We start from the raw sequence: 18,052 nt of genomic DNA on the forward strand, positions 1-18,052 counted from the left end.
AGCCACTGTCGGGCGGTAATTCATACCGATTCCCTGAGGAGTCATCACACCAAGGGTAGTGTCGTTTTGAAGACCTACTGGAATATGACCACAGTTTATCTACTGATCCCTGAGAGTTCAGCTGTTGCTAATGGCTAAACAAAGCTGGCAGATTAGGATAGGAATGTTCAGGGGTGCCGAGAGGGAGGGGGGGAAGGTACTAATTACCCTGGCCCTGGGTTGCTGGAAGGGCTTGGGTCCAACGCCTGCCCCCCTCCATCTTACCTATGCTGGGCTACAGTGAGAGACAGCAGCAGTCTCCTCTGCCCATGGGGGGGAGCGATCACACTTGTTGCCCCCCCTCCTTAATTTGCGCCGGGCTGAGGGGCTGACGACGCTGCAAAAAAAAAGTTCCTAAGGGGACGTGGCCACGCTTACCTCGATTAGGCCACACCCCCTTACCCTGGGCTTGGACCGTCTCTCTATGGCCCTGTGATCTACTGTGTCAGGATTAGCAGGGACAAATGGTCCCTAGATTTGGCAGATTGTGGGTGACTTTTTTTGGCAAGGGCAGTTTCAGTGGATGGAGTTGTTATAGTGCTGACAGGTTAGATGGTTGTAGACAGGCCGCTCTAGTATTTTGGAGGCAAAAGTGTGGAGGGGTGAAGGTTGGGGTTTTTTAGAATGGTTGAGACAAGAGCATGCTTGAAGGAAGAGGGAAGATGCCAGAAAAAAGGGATAAGGTGAATAGGTGAGCAAGGTGGAAGCAGGAAGAGAGTGAGAGGGAGCGAAAGGGGATGGGATCCTGGTGGCAGGTAGAGGGGACAAATGGGGTTTCTTGGCGCTGGTGTTAAAAACAGGATTCCAATAGTTATGTAAATATCGATTTAATGGTAATAAATCTTAAACAGCAAAAACACAGGTTTCAGTGATAGCAAGAAGGTTGAATGAGTTGGAAATGAAGAGGTTGTGAGTAGCTAGATTATTACAGATGGAACTGGAATTCCAGAGGGCACAGGAAAAAAGGGAGAGGAGATATGGATGAGATTGGCTGGGTTGCCGGTGTGAGAGGATGGGCTGGCTCTGGAGATGAGTGCATGGAGATGGGCTGGCTCTGGAGATGAGTGCATGGGTACCAACTAGGAAAGTAGAGAGTGGGGTGATAGAATGGGGTAGGGTGGTTAGAGGTAGTAGTGGTGGGAAAAGAGTGGGGTAGAATGTACAGTTCAAATTACAGTAGATAAAAGGCAATATTAACAGGAAAAACAAAAGGGCTGTAAATACAGTGGGTAGTGATAACTGTTTTTCCAATACTTTATATAGCAATTGTTCCTTACACCTCTTAGTCTGCAAGCTCATTTGCACAGGGTCAAGTATACCTTCTGTTTCATTTTATTGTATGTTATTTATTTGTATCATGGTCCCCTCTATGTGCATAGCTACCCAATATGATGGAAATTTATCAATAAAGGATAGCAAGAACAGTAATATTAAACTATTGAAAAGGGCACATCTTGCAGGGTCATCACTTAGCCCATGTAACATTTCTCATTATTGTTCTGTACAGGAAAGTAACACTGCGTCGCTCTAGTGGCATGGATGAGACTGGTGACGTGGTTTGGTACCTAGCTCTTTGCCTATTGTTAGCTTGGATAATCGTTGGAGCATCTCTTTTTAAAGGAATAAAATCTTCAGGGAAGGTACAGTCAGAATATATACTAAAAACAAAGGATCTACTTTTTTTGCATTATCTGTTGTTTTCTGCCATTATTATACACCTCTGTCATCTCTTCATCTCAATCATTATTTGTTTTCTTCTGTATACGGTATGTACCAATATGTCTCATAATTTTTAGCAGCTGTCATATATGTGCCACTAGAAGGTTCCTTTTTGTTTAAAAAATACATAGCTGTACACCAAAATTCCGGTTTTGAGGCCTGCCCCCATAAAATCATTCTGCCCCCACAATTGCAGGAGTGTGCGACTGGCTGAATTTGAAGTTGAGCATCGTTTGTTTCTTAAATAAACTATGAATGGAAGGGGACATTGGGACGATCTTTATATCATGTCTAACGATCGTAGATTTCAGTGTTTTTTATTGCATTAGTTGACATTTCATTAAAGGTTGGATCTAAACCATTTACAAGGATGTGCAAAAATCAAGTTAATTTGCAAGGAGACACCTCTGTAAATCTGATGTCTTTATTCCTTGAATCCTATTTAAATATCTCATTCTGCAAAATTACATCTCATTTTTGAATCAGGGCACAACGTGACATGAGGCACCTGTGGTGCCTCGATCTACACCTTGTATGCACGTAATAGACACGTCCCAGTGTTGCTTTAATATAATATGTGTTAATGTGCCCTAATAATTTCATGCCCATTATTATATATGTGAGATTGTCACACACTTAGGGCTAAATTTACTAAGCGGCGGTTTTGGTGTCATTTAGAAACCGTCGGAAACTGCCGTCAGTTGACAGTTGCTATTTGTAATTGACAGCAGTTACTAAAGGTGGATTTTGATGTCTAAACTGAAACCCATGTCTTTCCCTGGTAGTTTCTAAATGACAAACCACCATGGTGTGTTCTATTTGGCAGTGGTTTCTATTGAAATTCTATTGAAACCACAGCAGGATAGAAGCTATTCTATTCATATTTATTAAATGGTGCTTTTATAGAAACAACTTTTAATTGACATAATAGACACAGACCACTGTGGATAGAAACTATTCTATTCATATTAATTTACTTCTGCTACTCTATTTGTTATAGAAAGCACCTTTCAACTGATATCATAGAAAAAGACCACATTGAATTAGAAGCTATTTAGGTCATATTCATTTAATGGTGCAAACAATATTCACCTGACATCATAGAAATATACAGCCGGCTACTTTAACTTTGTGGGTTTGTAGGGAGTATGGGCTCTATTTACTACAATCCGCATTTGTAATGCAGATTCTAGTGTGATATTACCGACTGAATTCGCATTGCAATATCACAGGGATTTACTAAAAATCCCTTGCAGGGACAGAGCTTTTTATCGCAAGCTCTGTCTCTGCGAATCCCCTCCGCAGCCTTATCACGGTATTTTTGCAAAAAATACCATGACAAGTGCCGACGCATGCGCAGACCGGCCGTCGCTAAGCCCCGCCCCCCGCATTTGCGGTCCCCCTCTCCCTTAATTACACTTACCTGCAGTGATCGGTTCTCTGGTGATGTCCTCCATGGGTCCGGTCAGCTGACATCCCATCCTGCACTGGGACTCGGTCAGGTGACGACCGGACCCCAGTGCAGTATGGGAGACCAGCTGACCGGAGGGAGGATATCACGGGAGCCCCGATCACCGGTCCCTGTACTTTTTTTTTTTACTATTTTACTGTTTAGACCACACAGCTGATCCCTGGGGCTGGCTCCGGACTCTGCTCTGGAGCCGGCCCCAGGAGCCCGGTAACCAGGGAAGACCCTAGATAATGCCACCTTCAGGTGGCGTTATTATCACAGAGCTTTCCCCGGTAGTTTTTCACATTTTATTTTTAGTAACTTTGGACAGATCACATTTCCCATTACAATTATCTGCTTACTAAAAATAAGTGACAATTAGGGCTTGGAGTAGAATTTTAAGAATTTTAAGCATTCTACTCCAATTGCCCTTTAGTGACTTTAGGTGATACTAAAATAATGTGAAAAGGGTGTGAAAACACCCTTTTTCACTTTAGTTTAGTAAATATAATGTTAATAAAAAGTGCCCTATAAGTGGAGAAGAATAAAGTTGTAGCAAAGTATAAGGACAAAGAACTAAAGTGATTGCCAATTGTGGTGAATTATTTTTTTTATAACTTGTCTTGTTTCATGTTCTGTATTTGTCTATTTAAAGTGTGTTTTCCACTATAATTTTATTTGCTTGTGTAGTAAGAGACATCATAATCTTCCATACTCCAGTTGGATATTCCTGTAAATCAGTTGTTGCCTGTCAAAATCAATTAATTTACTTGCTGTTTCAACAAACACACCTGCCTGAGGCTAGTAATTTTTCTCTGCAAGTTTGCCAGTGGTTTTATGGTGGTTTTCAAATTCCCTTGCTTGATAAATGCAGGGTTTCTATTCTATTCTAATTTTTCTATGGTCTAAGACATTGATGGTGCTTTGATATTCAATTCTGTTCTATTTTAAAGTGAGCTTTGATGGCGGTTTTGCAGCATTTTAGTAAATCTGCAAATAGCAAAACCACCTCCTTCCTGCCGGGATTTAGAACCTGCCGCTAATTAAATTTTGCCCTTAATATTCATCTCTTTGGGTGCCAACATGTGTTATTTTTCAGGTGATTAGTCTATTCGTGCTACTCTGGGCTAAAGGTAACAGTTTTTGATTTGGCAAAAGTAAGGATTTTTTGTCCATTTTGCCTCTGAATTTAGGGGGTCATTCAGACCCGCTCGCGAGCAAAGGACGCTCGCAAGCGTGTCGATGTTGCCCCACTGCACATGCGCGACGGAGGGAGCTCCGTCGTGCGCATGCGCGAGACCCGGACAGCGATGGGGTCTCCGTCGCTCCGGGTCTCGCACCAAAGGGGGCGTGCTGTCGATGTTGATTGACAGCATGCCCCCTTTGGTGGGCGTGCTGGGGGCAATGCAAGCGGCCAGGAGGCCGCTCCATTTTCAGGTAGGAGGGCCCTGATTCAGAGCGAGCGCTCTGGTCAGAGCATTCAGCTCTGAATCAGGCCCTTAAAGCAGTTGGTTCTATCTTTAAACCTAGTTGGTTTTACCTTTAAAAAAGTTGCCATTTTAAATCCTCCTGTGAAATAGCCGAAAAATGTGCACTTTTGCCAATCAGAAGCTGTTACCTTTGGCCATATGTCTTAATAAAATTTGAGGGTGTCAGTTAGATAAATAATCTTTTGATTATTTTGAACAATCTTAATCAATTTAATAATTATAAATCCAATCCAGCAACTATAACTATTGTTCTCTCTCTCTGTATCTATGTTATTATATGACAATAATCAAACTTAGCGGATTTATATGTTGCATTGTATTGCATTTTTCTAATCACTGCTGTTAACTGATTTAACAGATCTGTAAGGGTTGAGTACAGGATGCCGGTGCTCAAGATCCTGACTATCACAATCCCGACGCCGGCATCCTGTCGGTCAGTATCCTAAGATTCCTAACCCTCTCCCTCTCCCTACCCCTCCCTCCCCGCTGCCTATACCTAACCTCCTCCCTAGTGCCTAAAACTAAGCTCCCCCTCCCCGCACCCTAACAATCCTCCTAATGTCTAACCCTAGCCACGCTACTTACCTTCAGGATACGGGCGGTCGGGATGCCGGCGCTGGGATTCTGACAGGTGTTGGGATTCTAGCGCTGGTATTCCAGCACGCTGGGATATTGACCGCATCCCGACCTATTGTGTCTATAATGTCATGGAAGATGTTTTAGGTGTACCCCTATGTTCTGATAATTAAGTATGTTATGTTGATGTGTTTTTGTCAACAAATAAATGATGTTCTGTATAATCTGATTTCCAGGTGGTGTACTTCACTGCGATATTCCCATATATAGTCCTTTTCATACTACTTGTTCGAGGTGTTACTCTAGAAGGGGCATATGAAGGGATAGACTTTTATATTGGGAAGCAATCAAACATTACAAAACTAATGGATGCAGAGGTAAGTGTGATCACTACACACTCTTATCTCTAACAAATCTTATTGTCTGTGTTTTTATCTGCATGTAATATAGTATATTTCTGGTTGCATACAGGGCCGGCAACAGAAATCTTGGGGCCCGGTACACTGATGTCTCTGTGGGCTCCACATTCTCACCACCAGCCCCAACCTCGCACTCACACATAACTCCCCTGCATGTATGATATGTGAAGAATGATAAAGTTATCTAAAAGATATGCAAGTCTTTTAATAAAGTAAAATACACTATGGCTCACCACATTGTCACTGATGATGCAGGCAGGTCTTCTTGATCACAGTGCTGTGGATGCCTCAGGGGTAGGAGGGATGGCGCCTGTAGCCAGCCATCCTTAGTCCTCAGCTCCTCGTTACCTTCCTCAAATTCAGCCTCTCGCCATTCTCAGCCCAAAAGTCCCTTATCACCTTCTTCAGCCTCAGACCCTCATCATCATCCTCAGACCTTAGTCCATCACCTTCCCCAGCCTTCAGCCCCTTCACCTTCCTCAACCCCCACCCCCTTCCTCCACACTCAACCCCTTCCTCAGCCCTCAACCCCTTCCTCAGCCCCCAACCCCTTCCTCAACACCCACCCTATTCCTCCACACTCAGCCCCTTCCTCTGCTCCCAGCCCCTTTCTCCGCTCCCAGCCCCTTCCTCAGCCCGAAGCCCCTTCCTTTGCACTCAGCCCTTCCTCTACACTCAGCCCCTTCCTCCACACTCAGCCCCTTCCTCAGCCCACAGCCCCTTCCTCTGCTCCCAGCCCCTTCCTCCACACTCAGCCCCTTCCTCAGCCCCCAACCCCTTCCTCAACCCCCACCGCCACACTCAGCCCCCAACCCCTTCCTCTATCCCCAACCCCTTCCTCCGCACTCAGCCCCTTCATCCGCACATTCCACTGTGTGTCTGTGTGGCAGCATGACTTATCACGTCATGCTGCAGCGTTGCTGAAAAGGTGTTATCCGGCCCGGGTCACGTCTGAGCCACTGGCAAGTCCAGCCCAGTGCTGCCTGAGTAAAAAGAACAGGGCGGCAGATATGGGTAATGGCGGTCGTGGCTGGAGCACGTAAGTCTGCCATCTGTGGCCCCGCATTGTGCCCATCTGGGTCTCGGGATCCCTCTGGACCTCAGGGCCCAGTACGGGTGTACCCTTAGTCCCCCCCTGTCGCCGGGCCTGGTCGCATATGTGACTTTTATATGAAATATACATGCAGAGATGTGCCACCATATGGTCAGGGTTATTTAAATACTAAAGACCCAAAGAAGAATCAGACAAGCGGAAGAGTACATGTAAAGAAATTATATAGGGGTTGGATTTATTATAGAATGTACATCAGATATACATTAAATGAACTTAATGCAAACAATTTGCCCAAGAAGTGGGGAAAGCCATTGGAAAACGACTATATAGGAACCGGTTTTAGTAAGAGAGAGGTTGCAATTCATAAAGTTCAGGAAGACAGCATTTGCTTTTTTAAACTATGAGGATTTTTAAAACAAATGGACCACTTTGGAATAGGAGGAAAACTGAAAGGTAACATGAGGAACGTTAATTAGAAAGTGCTATAGATCAGTGGAAAAGTCACCTAGCAGTTGTAGTGGGGAATAATTTAGTAAAATAACTTAAAGCTCCATAGGACTAACAAAAGTTACCATTAAAATTTGTATTCCAAAAACTAAATAAAATAAAAAATAAACAACAAAATGAAAGGTAACACTCAAAAATGGACCACACCAAAAAGGGCAGAATAAATTGAAATGTGTAACTTGTCCAGTATTTGTATAGCATTTTTGTTGCATGTGGAAAACCTATCATACTAATGTTCAATTGAAAAAACTTACTACAGTATATAAATAGTAAAAATAAATACCAAAAATACAGTTTATTGCAACAAACTTCGAAGTTAAAAATTGACTAGGTTATTCAAATTCAAACAAACTGACCCAAAATATGTGATCCTACTGTAATCAAGAATGAGCCCATAAAAATTTTGTATAATTTCAAACCAGTTGAAATTAATCAGATTAATAGTAACAGAACCTCAATGTACCATATTTAATTGAAGTAAAAAAGGAGATTGTATATGACTTATTGACTCAGGTAACAATAGTAACAGGTCTCATGCCCTCCATTTTGTTTTGAAGTTATAAAGAAGATGTAATTTAAAGTTTCTCGTAGGTCCACTTTATGATCTGGAAATTTGGAGGTGGAAGTTGTGCTACTATTCTTATCAGTGGAAGGTCTCATTCTGCTGATGCTGGGAAGGTGCATTCATCTAGGTTAAGCTTACAACATGCAAGACCCTGCCTGAAATTTCAAAGACTTTAACAAAATGTAACCACTTCCAGCTTACACCAAATCCTGTTTATGCAGTCGAAATGTGCAGATAGCAGACATTTTCTGGCTGTATTTTCCAACATACCCTATCATTTAAAATGGATCATTGATGGAAATTGCTCTTAATTTGGGGTGATACTGTACATGGTGTAATATTTGACCAATTAGACAAAGGAGCTCATTCAGACCCGGTCGCAAGATGCGGTCGCTCACTGGCAAAAAGGGGCCGGATATTTAAATTAAGTGCTCATACTGCGTCGCGTAAGGACGCCCTCTATGTCTTAGCGAACTATGGCAATGAGTGCTTGCTAGTGTATGAAGACGCCCCCTTGCCACTCGCAACACTCGTCATCTCCGGGAATTGTAGGATTAATCGGTAACATCGAGAGCCATAGGAGCAGCTCCCCGCCCTTGAGGTTGCCTTTCCCCCCCACAAGCACTGCGATCAGTGCGGGCTGAAATACATGCAGGTGACATGTACAATGACGCCACCTTGCTAATTATGCACACCCTTTAAATGGCGTTTTGGTGGCCTGACATGCCTGCGTTCGCAACACCACTCCCTGTTCACAAGCACCTTCCAATGTTAACACCCACAAACGGCACTATCTGTCACTCAAAGTAGCGACCTGATAGTGGCTTACGAGCAACCAAAATCAGATCGCAAAGACTGGCTTGGCAAAGCGCACTGCGAATTATACACATGTGCAGATGGGAGAAAATCGCTCACAGTGAGCGAGCGCAACTTAGCGACCGGGTCTGAATCAGGTCCAATATCCCAACTTTACATATGGTGAACTTTGTGGATTTACTAAACAGACAGTTGTGCACTGTACCTATTCTACACAAAATTACCAGAAGTTATTCTAATACAGTTCTGTTGATAAATGCCCATTTTCCGTCCTAAAGTTTTAAATGGGTTCTCAATTTTTTGTAATCTGTTACTCTGTTATGCTTACCTATATGTAAATCATGTGCTGGCTGTGGGGTGTTCACGCAAGGGGAACTCCAAAAAAGAGTGATTTGCACAAATAACAATGTAAATCATTATTTCTTTTAGAGCTTTAAAAGCAGTTTGTAAATAACCAAATATTGAAAATGCAAAATAGCAAAATCCACAAGAAAAGAAATCCCAGGTGTTAATAAAATGTATATATAGCTATCCATAAACATACTGTATACAGATGTGCCCTTTCTCATTTAGTTTCAATACATGCAGCACGATATGCCCGGTGTGAGTGAGCTGCGATGCCAGTAGGACACAAAAAAGACGCCCGGCGCTAGCAGAGTCTCATGGGACCAGGCGCGCCAAGAAGGGATGTTTTATGTGACTGCAGCAGAGACAAGGGGAGGAAAGGAAAGGGAAAAGGAAAGTGAAATGAAAAGGAAAGGGTAAGGGAAAAGGAAAAAATAATACCTGATGAGAAACTGTTTTTAAAAATCAAAACACCACATCTGCTATGGCATAATAAAGATATTAGGAGACACTTTATTTTAAAAATAAGACTAAAAACATGTATTGGATAATGTATAACTAAAGTCATATACAAATAATAACATAATGTATGTACCATACAAATGCATGCAAACTTCAAGAATAGAATATATTTATATCATACTTAAAACATACCTGTTGCAGATGAAAAATGATCTTATGATTAGATTTGCAACTGTAACAAATTCAAAAAGTAATCAAAAAGTGGAGCTCCACAAAAATATATAAATACTAATGTTCTTGTATAACGTGCCTCTCACAGTATATAGAAGGGTCTAATCATTCCCAATATCAACTGTAGACAGTAGTAAAGAGTGGTAATAAAAACAGAGGGATTGTGATTGATTAGTGTGGTTATTATTTGTATATGACTTTCTTCCACACTATTAAATACAAGTTTTTATCCTTATTTTTGTCCTAATATCATTATTATCTGCCATATCAGATGTGGTGCTTTGATTTTTAAAACCGCGATTACTCATCAGGTGTTAAAAAAATAACAAAATCACAGAAATCAATGATTTCTGCAAATAAAGTATAGAACAGCAGAATCTAGTAAGAGTGATTTTGCAAATTATTATTTAAATCTTCAAAAATAATTCAGTGGTTTCAGATACTCAAATTGCCTGAAAACCAACAAGATGGGTGAGATTACCCATTAACTTCAATGGTCATTTATTTCTATTTTACGCTACATGCAGAAAGTCCATTCCAATTTGTTTTATTAATATTTTTACCTTGGCACCTAGGAGTGTGGTGAGGAGACCAGTTCTAATCAGCACAGGACTGTTTGACTTTAGGAGGAGACGGCACTTACTCATTTTTGTGTGTTTCCCCAGAGGCTCCAGCTCTGTTATTAAATGGGTTGGGATTAGTTCCCACTATGAAAGAGGGACCCCATCTGCAGGTTTTCCTGATATAGTAGTATTAGGCCAGCCTATCCTGACTTGAAGTTTGTGAACCCATACTGGTTGACACCATGTTTTACTGAGACTCCATGGGTTGTTTGAGGACTTAGGAGGGGGAGGGTCACAATATAAAAGACCAAACAACTACAGTATATATAGTGGAGAATCTCTCTAATTCATTTTCACAACAATTAATTACAATGGGACTTCTGCGTGTACTTTTGCGAACACCTTGGAAAGGCCATTGGAATGCATGCCCATTAAAATCAATGGGAAAAGCAACAAGTTTCTTAAAACAAAACAAGTTAAATCCTGTGTTTTAACTTCAAAGTTGTCAAAACATGCTTGATTTAGAAAGAAAATCACTACTTAGACTAGTAGATAGTTTGGCCAATTTATTCAAAATGTATTAAGGTGATTTTTAGAAATTTGAAACTGCTAAACAAAATCACAGTTTGCTAGTTTGCCCGAACCACTTTCATCTCTCTACTATCAACCTCTATGGGAATGGATTTGATTGGTGGTTTTCGTACTGTAGTAAAATAATGTTTTGCAGATAACAAATATTATTGTAGAATTGGGTGACAAAGTCACCTTTTATTGTTTTAGCCTAATCAGATAATTTATAAAATGTACCTGGTTGCAACATAAAAAGCAATGCTTTTGTACCTCGTTAATTTTTTTAAATTATGCAGAATGATACACAAATTACATCAGTGAACTATGGAAAAATGTGAATTAAAGGGCCATAACAATTACACTCCCATGTTTTGGCCAAATTAAACCACTGCAGGTTGAGTCTCCCATATCCAAAATACTTGTGACCAGGGGTATTTTGGATAATGAAATATTCCGTATTTTGGAATAATTGCACACCATAATAAAATATCTTGGGAATAGGATCCAAATATATGTATTATATGCACTTTATGCACACAGCCTGCAGGTAATTTTATACAATATTTTCAATAATTTTGTGTCTCAAACAAAGTTTGTGTACAGAAATGAAATTCATTTATGTTTCATATACACCTTATGCACACAGCCTGAAGGTCATTGTATACAATACTTGTAATAATTTGTGCCTTAGACAAAGTTTGTGTACATTGAACTATCAAAAATCAAAGGTTTCATTATCTCGGTCATGACAAAAAAATTCCGTATTTCAGAATATTTCGTATTTCGGAATATTTGGATATGGGAGACTCAACCTGTACTACTAAATGGTATAGCAAACTAGATACATACATATTTACACAGGGGAAAGCCTGTACCCATTGTTTTTTGCAATTTGGATAATATTAAATGAAATGACAAAATTAAAAAAAATGATATGCATTAAGTGTTGTGTCATCTTATAAGATCATAATTCATAAATAAAATGATCTTCCTAATTTGCCATTCATTACAGGTTTGGAAAGACGCCGCCACTCAAATATTCTTCTCCCTTTCCACGGCCTGGGGAGGACTTATCGCTCTCTCGTCGTACAACAAATTCCACAATAATTGCTACTCAGATGCCATTGTGGTTTGTGTAACTAATTGTGCGACCAGTGTGTTTGCCGGATTTGCCATATTTTCCATCCTCGGGCATATGGCTCATGTGTCCAAGAAATCAGTTTCAGACGTAGTTGATTCAGGTACGTACAAGTGTGAATAGTCTGCATATATGACTTTAATACAGCACTGATTATGGAACAGACATACTTATTGGTGCATGTTGTAGGGCTACAGAGGAATATGCCCAGGGCAGAATGATGTTCAGTCAAATAAAAAAAACAGTCACTTAGCAGTTAAATAAATGTCAGAGGTCACAGCAGCTAGGTACCCACACAAACCTATAACAGGCAATGTGAAGCTGTGAGTCCGGGTTTTCCATAGAGGCTTTAGCTAAATAGGGAGATGTATCAAGCCTTGGTGAGAAATAAAGGGTAGATGTACTAAATAAACACAGAAAGAGAAAAGAAACCCTATACGAGTGCACAGATTCTTGCCAATGTTCACATAAAATATAACTTTTATTAGGATAATTAATTTTAATTCGTAAAAGGTTTCTTTTCTCTGTGTTTATATAGTATTGTAATATCCCTGAGTTGCACCCCTGCAGATCATTATATTATAGATTGAGAGATAATTTGATTATTAACAGGGTTATTCTGCAAGTATAATACCCTTGGTGCGACCCGTTATTCCAATTTTCCCTTTCCTTGTGTTTTAAATGGTAGATGTACTAAGCCTTGAAGAGATATAAAGTGGCGAGAGATACCAACCAATCAGCTCCTGTCATTTTTCAAACACAGCTAGTACGATAGAAGTTAGGAGTTGATCATTTGGTATGTTATTTCTCACCATGCTTTGATAAATCTCCCCCAAAGTCACACACAAATCCATGCAGCTGTAGAACATAAAAATAAGTGAATTATTATTATTGTTATGTTAGATACCACACTGCTTCTCAGTCATAATGTACAAGGTAACAAACTAAGGGGTCAATCCTATTAGGTGCGAATTGCGAGTAAAGAGTTTTTCTCTTGAAACTAGCAGACTTCGCACTAATACGTGCTCACGAGAACTCTTCAAATCCAATAAAAAAATGCCTATTCACGGAACTCGCAGCAGAGGTTTGCAAATTGACTGCCAAATGACATGTGAGAGAAGTGCATAACAAAAGTGGGGAGACCATCTTGGACCCCCCAAAATTGATCATTTCATTAGCAGGACCTTATAGAAGGCTGTTTGTGGGCATTAGGAAGTTACTGTAGTTTTTTAAATGGTGTCAAATGGCTGATTTGTGCTTTTTTAAAAATATGCAAAAAAGTGATAGAAAGATAACTTTTTTGTTTAATCTCAAACAAATGAAATGAAAAATGCAAAAAAAAATAAGGAAAAAAGGTGATTTGTGGGTACTTTGAGGGCACCTTGAATACTTGTAAAAAATGCTTAAAAACAATTATTTTTCAATTTAAAAAATATTGTCATTAATTTTAGGGTGCCTAAACTAATGAAAAGTTGATTTGGAGGTAATTTGAGGAAATGTTTTTCTACCCCCAAAAATAACATGTAAGGGGTTCAGCACAGTGTCCCGACATTTTAACTTTAAAATAAAGATTTTCCTTTCCATCTCTCACCCTCAGGGAGTTGCGAATGGAAAAATACGAATTCAGTCTCACTGGTTCAGTGCAACTTGCTAATTGGATTGCAAAATGAATTCGCTGTGCGAATTCAAAGAGAAAATGGCAACTCGCATTTCGTAATTCGTACCAGGGCCGGACTGGCCATCGGGCACTTCTGGCAAATGCCAGAAGGGCCGATGGGCAGATGGGACGATTTTGGCTGAAGCGCTGAGCGCAGGCTTACCCGGCCGGCGCTGCAGTGTTCAGGGGATCCCGTTATTTACATACCCTGTGGCTGCATCATAGCATAATGACGTCATGACGCGGCGGCTGTGTGACTTGGCCAGCTCTATCCAGCTCCCGAGAGCTGGCAACTTGCCGGGTAAGTGGGTGGCGTCATGACGCGGTAGCGTCATGACGTCCTGGGTTGGTTTGACGCACGGTGGGGGCGGGGCATGCCTTCTGTGAGTGTAGGGGGTGGGGGCTGACTGGTGCACAGGTTACGCAACACCCACGGCGCCGGCGGTGATGTTATTACGCATCCCAGGTGCTCAGGGATAAAAAAGCGCTGCGTGGGCGGGAAGCCTGAGTGGACTGGACCTGGACGCCATTTTGGGACTGCATGAGTTGCCAGCTGAGAGACAGATGCCATCTGAGACTGCAGCAGAGACCCCAGTGAATCGTGTGTGCAGTCACATTGTCAAAGTGAGTGTGCACAATTTTAATTCCCCTTGGTGTGGTGGGTGGGCTGCTCTGTGCAAGCTAGCAGTGCCTGGCCACTCCCTCTCTTTCTCTCTCTCTCTCTCTCTCCCTTCTCCCTGGCAATTTTATTGACCGGGCCCCCCACAACTTAGTTGCCCCGGAGCACCCACAAGTCTTAATCCGGCCCTGGTCCACGTCATTACTTAGTGATGTGGCTGGCTATGAGATGCGTGGTGGGGGCTGGGCCCGGAAGTAATCTGGGAGGAATGGCTGGACAGCATTTTGACAGCTTCTGTGAGCTGCCTGCAGGATTGCCCGGTGGCACCATGCTGAGGACCTGGTGGAGTCACTGGAGTGTCACGTGCGGCCGCGGTGATGTCAAGACGCAGCCGGCTGGTGGATGAAAAGCGCAACGTGGGCGAGAAGCTGGCTGAATGGACTGGATGCCATCTTTGGACACCTCATGATCTGCTGACAGACGCCATCTGCAGATGCCAGGGTATTACTGTGAGTGGCATAATATGTTTTAAGGGCATTATTGTGTGTCATAATATATAAGGGGCATTACTGTGTAGCATAATGTATAAGGGGCACTACTACTGCACGGCATAATGTATAAGGGGCACTACTACTGTGTGGCATAACGTGAATGGGCTCTACTGTGTGGTGTATTGTGAATAAGGGACACTACTGTGTGATGTAACGTGAAAAAGGGACACTGTCCTAACGTGAAAAAGGGACACTACTGTGTGACGTAACATGAATAAGGGACACTACTGTGCAGTGTAGTTTGACGAAGGGACAGTACCGTGTGGTGTAATGTGATGAAGGGACACTACTGTGTGACATTACCTGACTATGGGGCACTACTGTGTGATGTAACGTAATTGCTGACTCTCTGCTGCTTATCTTGAGCGTTATGATCGCTAATGCAGTATATACTTGTTCTGTATTCTGTTGTACTGTAAGTCACTGGTTTCTTTTTCACTTATTTGTTTATGTACTTTGTAAGGTGCTGCAGAACACATATGGTTGCGCTCTCCCTGCTTCACCTGTGGATTGCGGCACAAGCGCCCTTTTGTTAAAATGTGTAGTTACAGCTCTGCTTTGGTGTGCAGAGATGTGTCCTCTGCGTTCAGCACCCCTGCCCTAAAAACTTCCTACAGTGAACACGATCTAATCCTGAACAACTGCTAAGCTAGGGATTGGTCATTTAGGAAAATGCCTTCCCTTTTCGCTATGTGTGACCTACACCAGTAATGTCAGACTATGGCACATGTTTGAATCCCCTGAAGGGTAAGCTCTGTTGTAGGTATTGCATTTTTAATACAGAGAATGATGTGTACTTGTATGTTGTTCTAATATCAATTTTATTGGTAAGAGAATTGACTATGATGTTGGAGGAGTCGGGAATAGTAAGGGGAGGTGTCTATGCCAGGAGCCAGATGCTGACGTGAGGTGGGCCTGTGTGCTCTTTAAATGCCAGGGCCTATTTTTAGTCCCAGTCCAGCCCTGATTCGTACCTAATAGGATTGACCCCTAAATTTAGACATGAAAATGGCGGGTAGATTGAATACAAATGACAAATGTAAATTCCTAGTGTTCGGCATTCATAAATGACCCTAGCTCTCTTCAAAATAGTTTATAATATAAGGAATATTATCAATTTAACAAATGCCTCAAAGTATCAAATTTAATGGTCATAGTCATTGACCTTTCATCAACGTCTATGAGGGTAACTCATTTCAATCTCATCATTGGTATTCATATGCAGGATCGACAGACAATAAGTCGACATTGTAAAGGTCGACACCAGATGGTCGACAGTCAATATGTCAACAGGTATTAAAGGTAGACTGACAAAAGGTTGACAGTGCAAAAGGTCAATTGGTATAAAAGGTCAACACTTTCAAATGGTCGACACACACCAATGGTCGACACAAAAAAGGTTGATAAATGCTTATTATTTTTTTTCAACATTTTTAAGGTTGGGTTTATGGCTATGGTTAGGCCCCCAGGGGAGGGTCAGGGTTAGGCTGCCAGAGGGGACAGTTAGGCTTAGGCACTAGGGCGGAGGATTCTGTTTAGGCTATGGTTAGGTTTAGGCACTTGGGGAGGGTTAGGTATAGGCACCAAAGGGAGAGTTAAGTTTAGGGTCAGGATTAGGCTTAAAATACAAATAAAACCATGTCAACCATTTTTGTGTCCACTATAAGTGTGTTAGCCATTTTGCCATGTCGACCTTTTATACATGTCAACCTATTGCATGTCGACCATTTGCAGTGGTGTAAATTCACCCCAGACGCCCGGAGGCAAGTTATAATTTGGTGCCCCCCCATCACAGCCGCTGACACTGTAATGTAGCAATTCGCATGCAGACAGGCTATAGATAGAGGAAGGCGGCAGCTGATGGTCTGACATGGAGATCTCCACTAGTGTATGGTGGCTTCTTAGGTGCCAGAAAGAGGTGCCATGTATTGGGCGGCTGTGACGGTACACTCCGGGTACATAGTTACAGCCATAAGTGAGGTGAATGTTGTGGACAATGGAGGAGGTGCCCCTCCAGAGCTGGAGCCCGGCGGCAGGCGCCTCCATTGTCTCCCATAATTCTGCCCCTGACCATTTGGTGGTGACCTATACATTGTTGGCCTTTCGTCTTTTGACCTTTTATACCACACCGCTCATTATTGCCTTCTTTCAGTTTATGATTGAAAACAGGAGAGTACTGTATCTCCGCCACTAAGAAAGGTACTTTATAGAACAAATCTTCATTGTGACACTTCCGCTATGCAAAACTAGTTCCTTATGGTGCGTACACACTAGACAATATTTTACATGATTCGCCCGATTTCGACGCATCGGAACAACAAATTGTGCAAAATATGTCCAAATTGTGAGTGTCCACTTACGATCACGATGCCGATGCCCGTACCCGTGGGTCGTACATCGCATCTTCAGATCTTGCCTACTGAAGACTAGGGATGTGCAGGCTCGGTTCTACTCGGTTCCGTTCGTTTTTTTTTCCCGAATCTTATTGGGTTTCAGCTGTCACGAGTTTTGGATAGCCAATAAGATTCGGTAAAAAAAACCGAACGGAACCGAGTAGAACCGAGCCTGCACATCCCTACTGCAGACATGATTTACTAATCTCATACACGATTTTGTGCAGATAGTTAGATTTTGTGCAAATTGATCTTTAGTCAGATTGGACACTTTTTAGCACCATATCATGTCCTGGAGTGTTGGGGAGCTGCCGGGGAGAGTTCAAGGAAAATGGCTCACAATATCGCATCTTGAGCACATCATCCATTGTGTAGGCACCTTAACTCTCCATAAATGGGAGCCTAGTAATGTAGAACTGTTAAAAGCAAATGGCATACAGGGCCGGTTCTACCATTACGCATGCTACACAGCTGAGTAGGGCGCCACATAGTGGAGGGCCCCTCAGCTGCGACCATGCGGGCCGCGGGCAGACTGTGTCTCTGTGACACAGCTGCACCGTGTGTGTAGCGCTGACCGGACGGAGTTCAGTCAGTACTACACAGTGTCAAACACACAGCCGCCGGTGTCGGCAGCTGTGTGTTTGTTTTGATTAGCAGCCAATGAGAGTCAGTCAGACTCTCATTGGCTACTGCGCCCACTGCCGGAGCTGGGCTGGAGCTTTCCGGCTCCCGCAGTGGGCAATGGGAGAGACGTCATGACGTCTCTCCCATAATGCAGAGCGGCCTGGCAGGACGGACTGAGGAGCGGATGACGGCGGCCGGAGCGGGAGTGGGGATTCAGGTAAGTGTTTTTGTTTTTATTTTTATTACATGTGTGTCTACTCGGGG

The 18,052-nt window shown here is 42.3% G+C and overlaps 1 protein-coding gene across 1 annotated transcript in view; it reads left to right on the plus strand.

The window, feature by feature from the left end:
* The window catches only part of LOC148538574 (sodium- and chloride-dependent neutral and basic amino acid transporter B(0+)-like), a 69,190-nt gene that overhangs the window by 18,657 nt on the left and 32,481 nt on the right, over positions 1-18,052 (plus strand). The window contains exons 4-6 of the mRNA XM_088452588.1: positions 1,547-1,679; positions 5,511-5,651; positions 11,819-12,047. Coding sequence (XP_088308714.1) covers positions 1,547-1,679; positions 5,511-5,651; positions 11,819-12,047 — 503 coding nt within the window. The remainder of the gene's footprint in view (positions 1-1,546; positions 1,680-5,510; positions 5,652-11,818; positions 12,048-18,052) is intronic.

Source organism: Taudactylus pleione, unplaced genomic scaffold (assembly GCF_031769625.1).
Source record: "Taudactylus pleione unplaced genomic scaffold, aTauple2 ptg000039l, whole genome shotgun sequence".
Taxonomy (NCBI): Eukaryota; Metazoa; Chordata; class Amphibia; order Anura; family Myobatrachidae; genus Taudactylus; species Taudactylus pleione.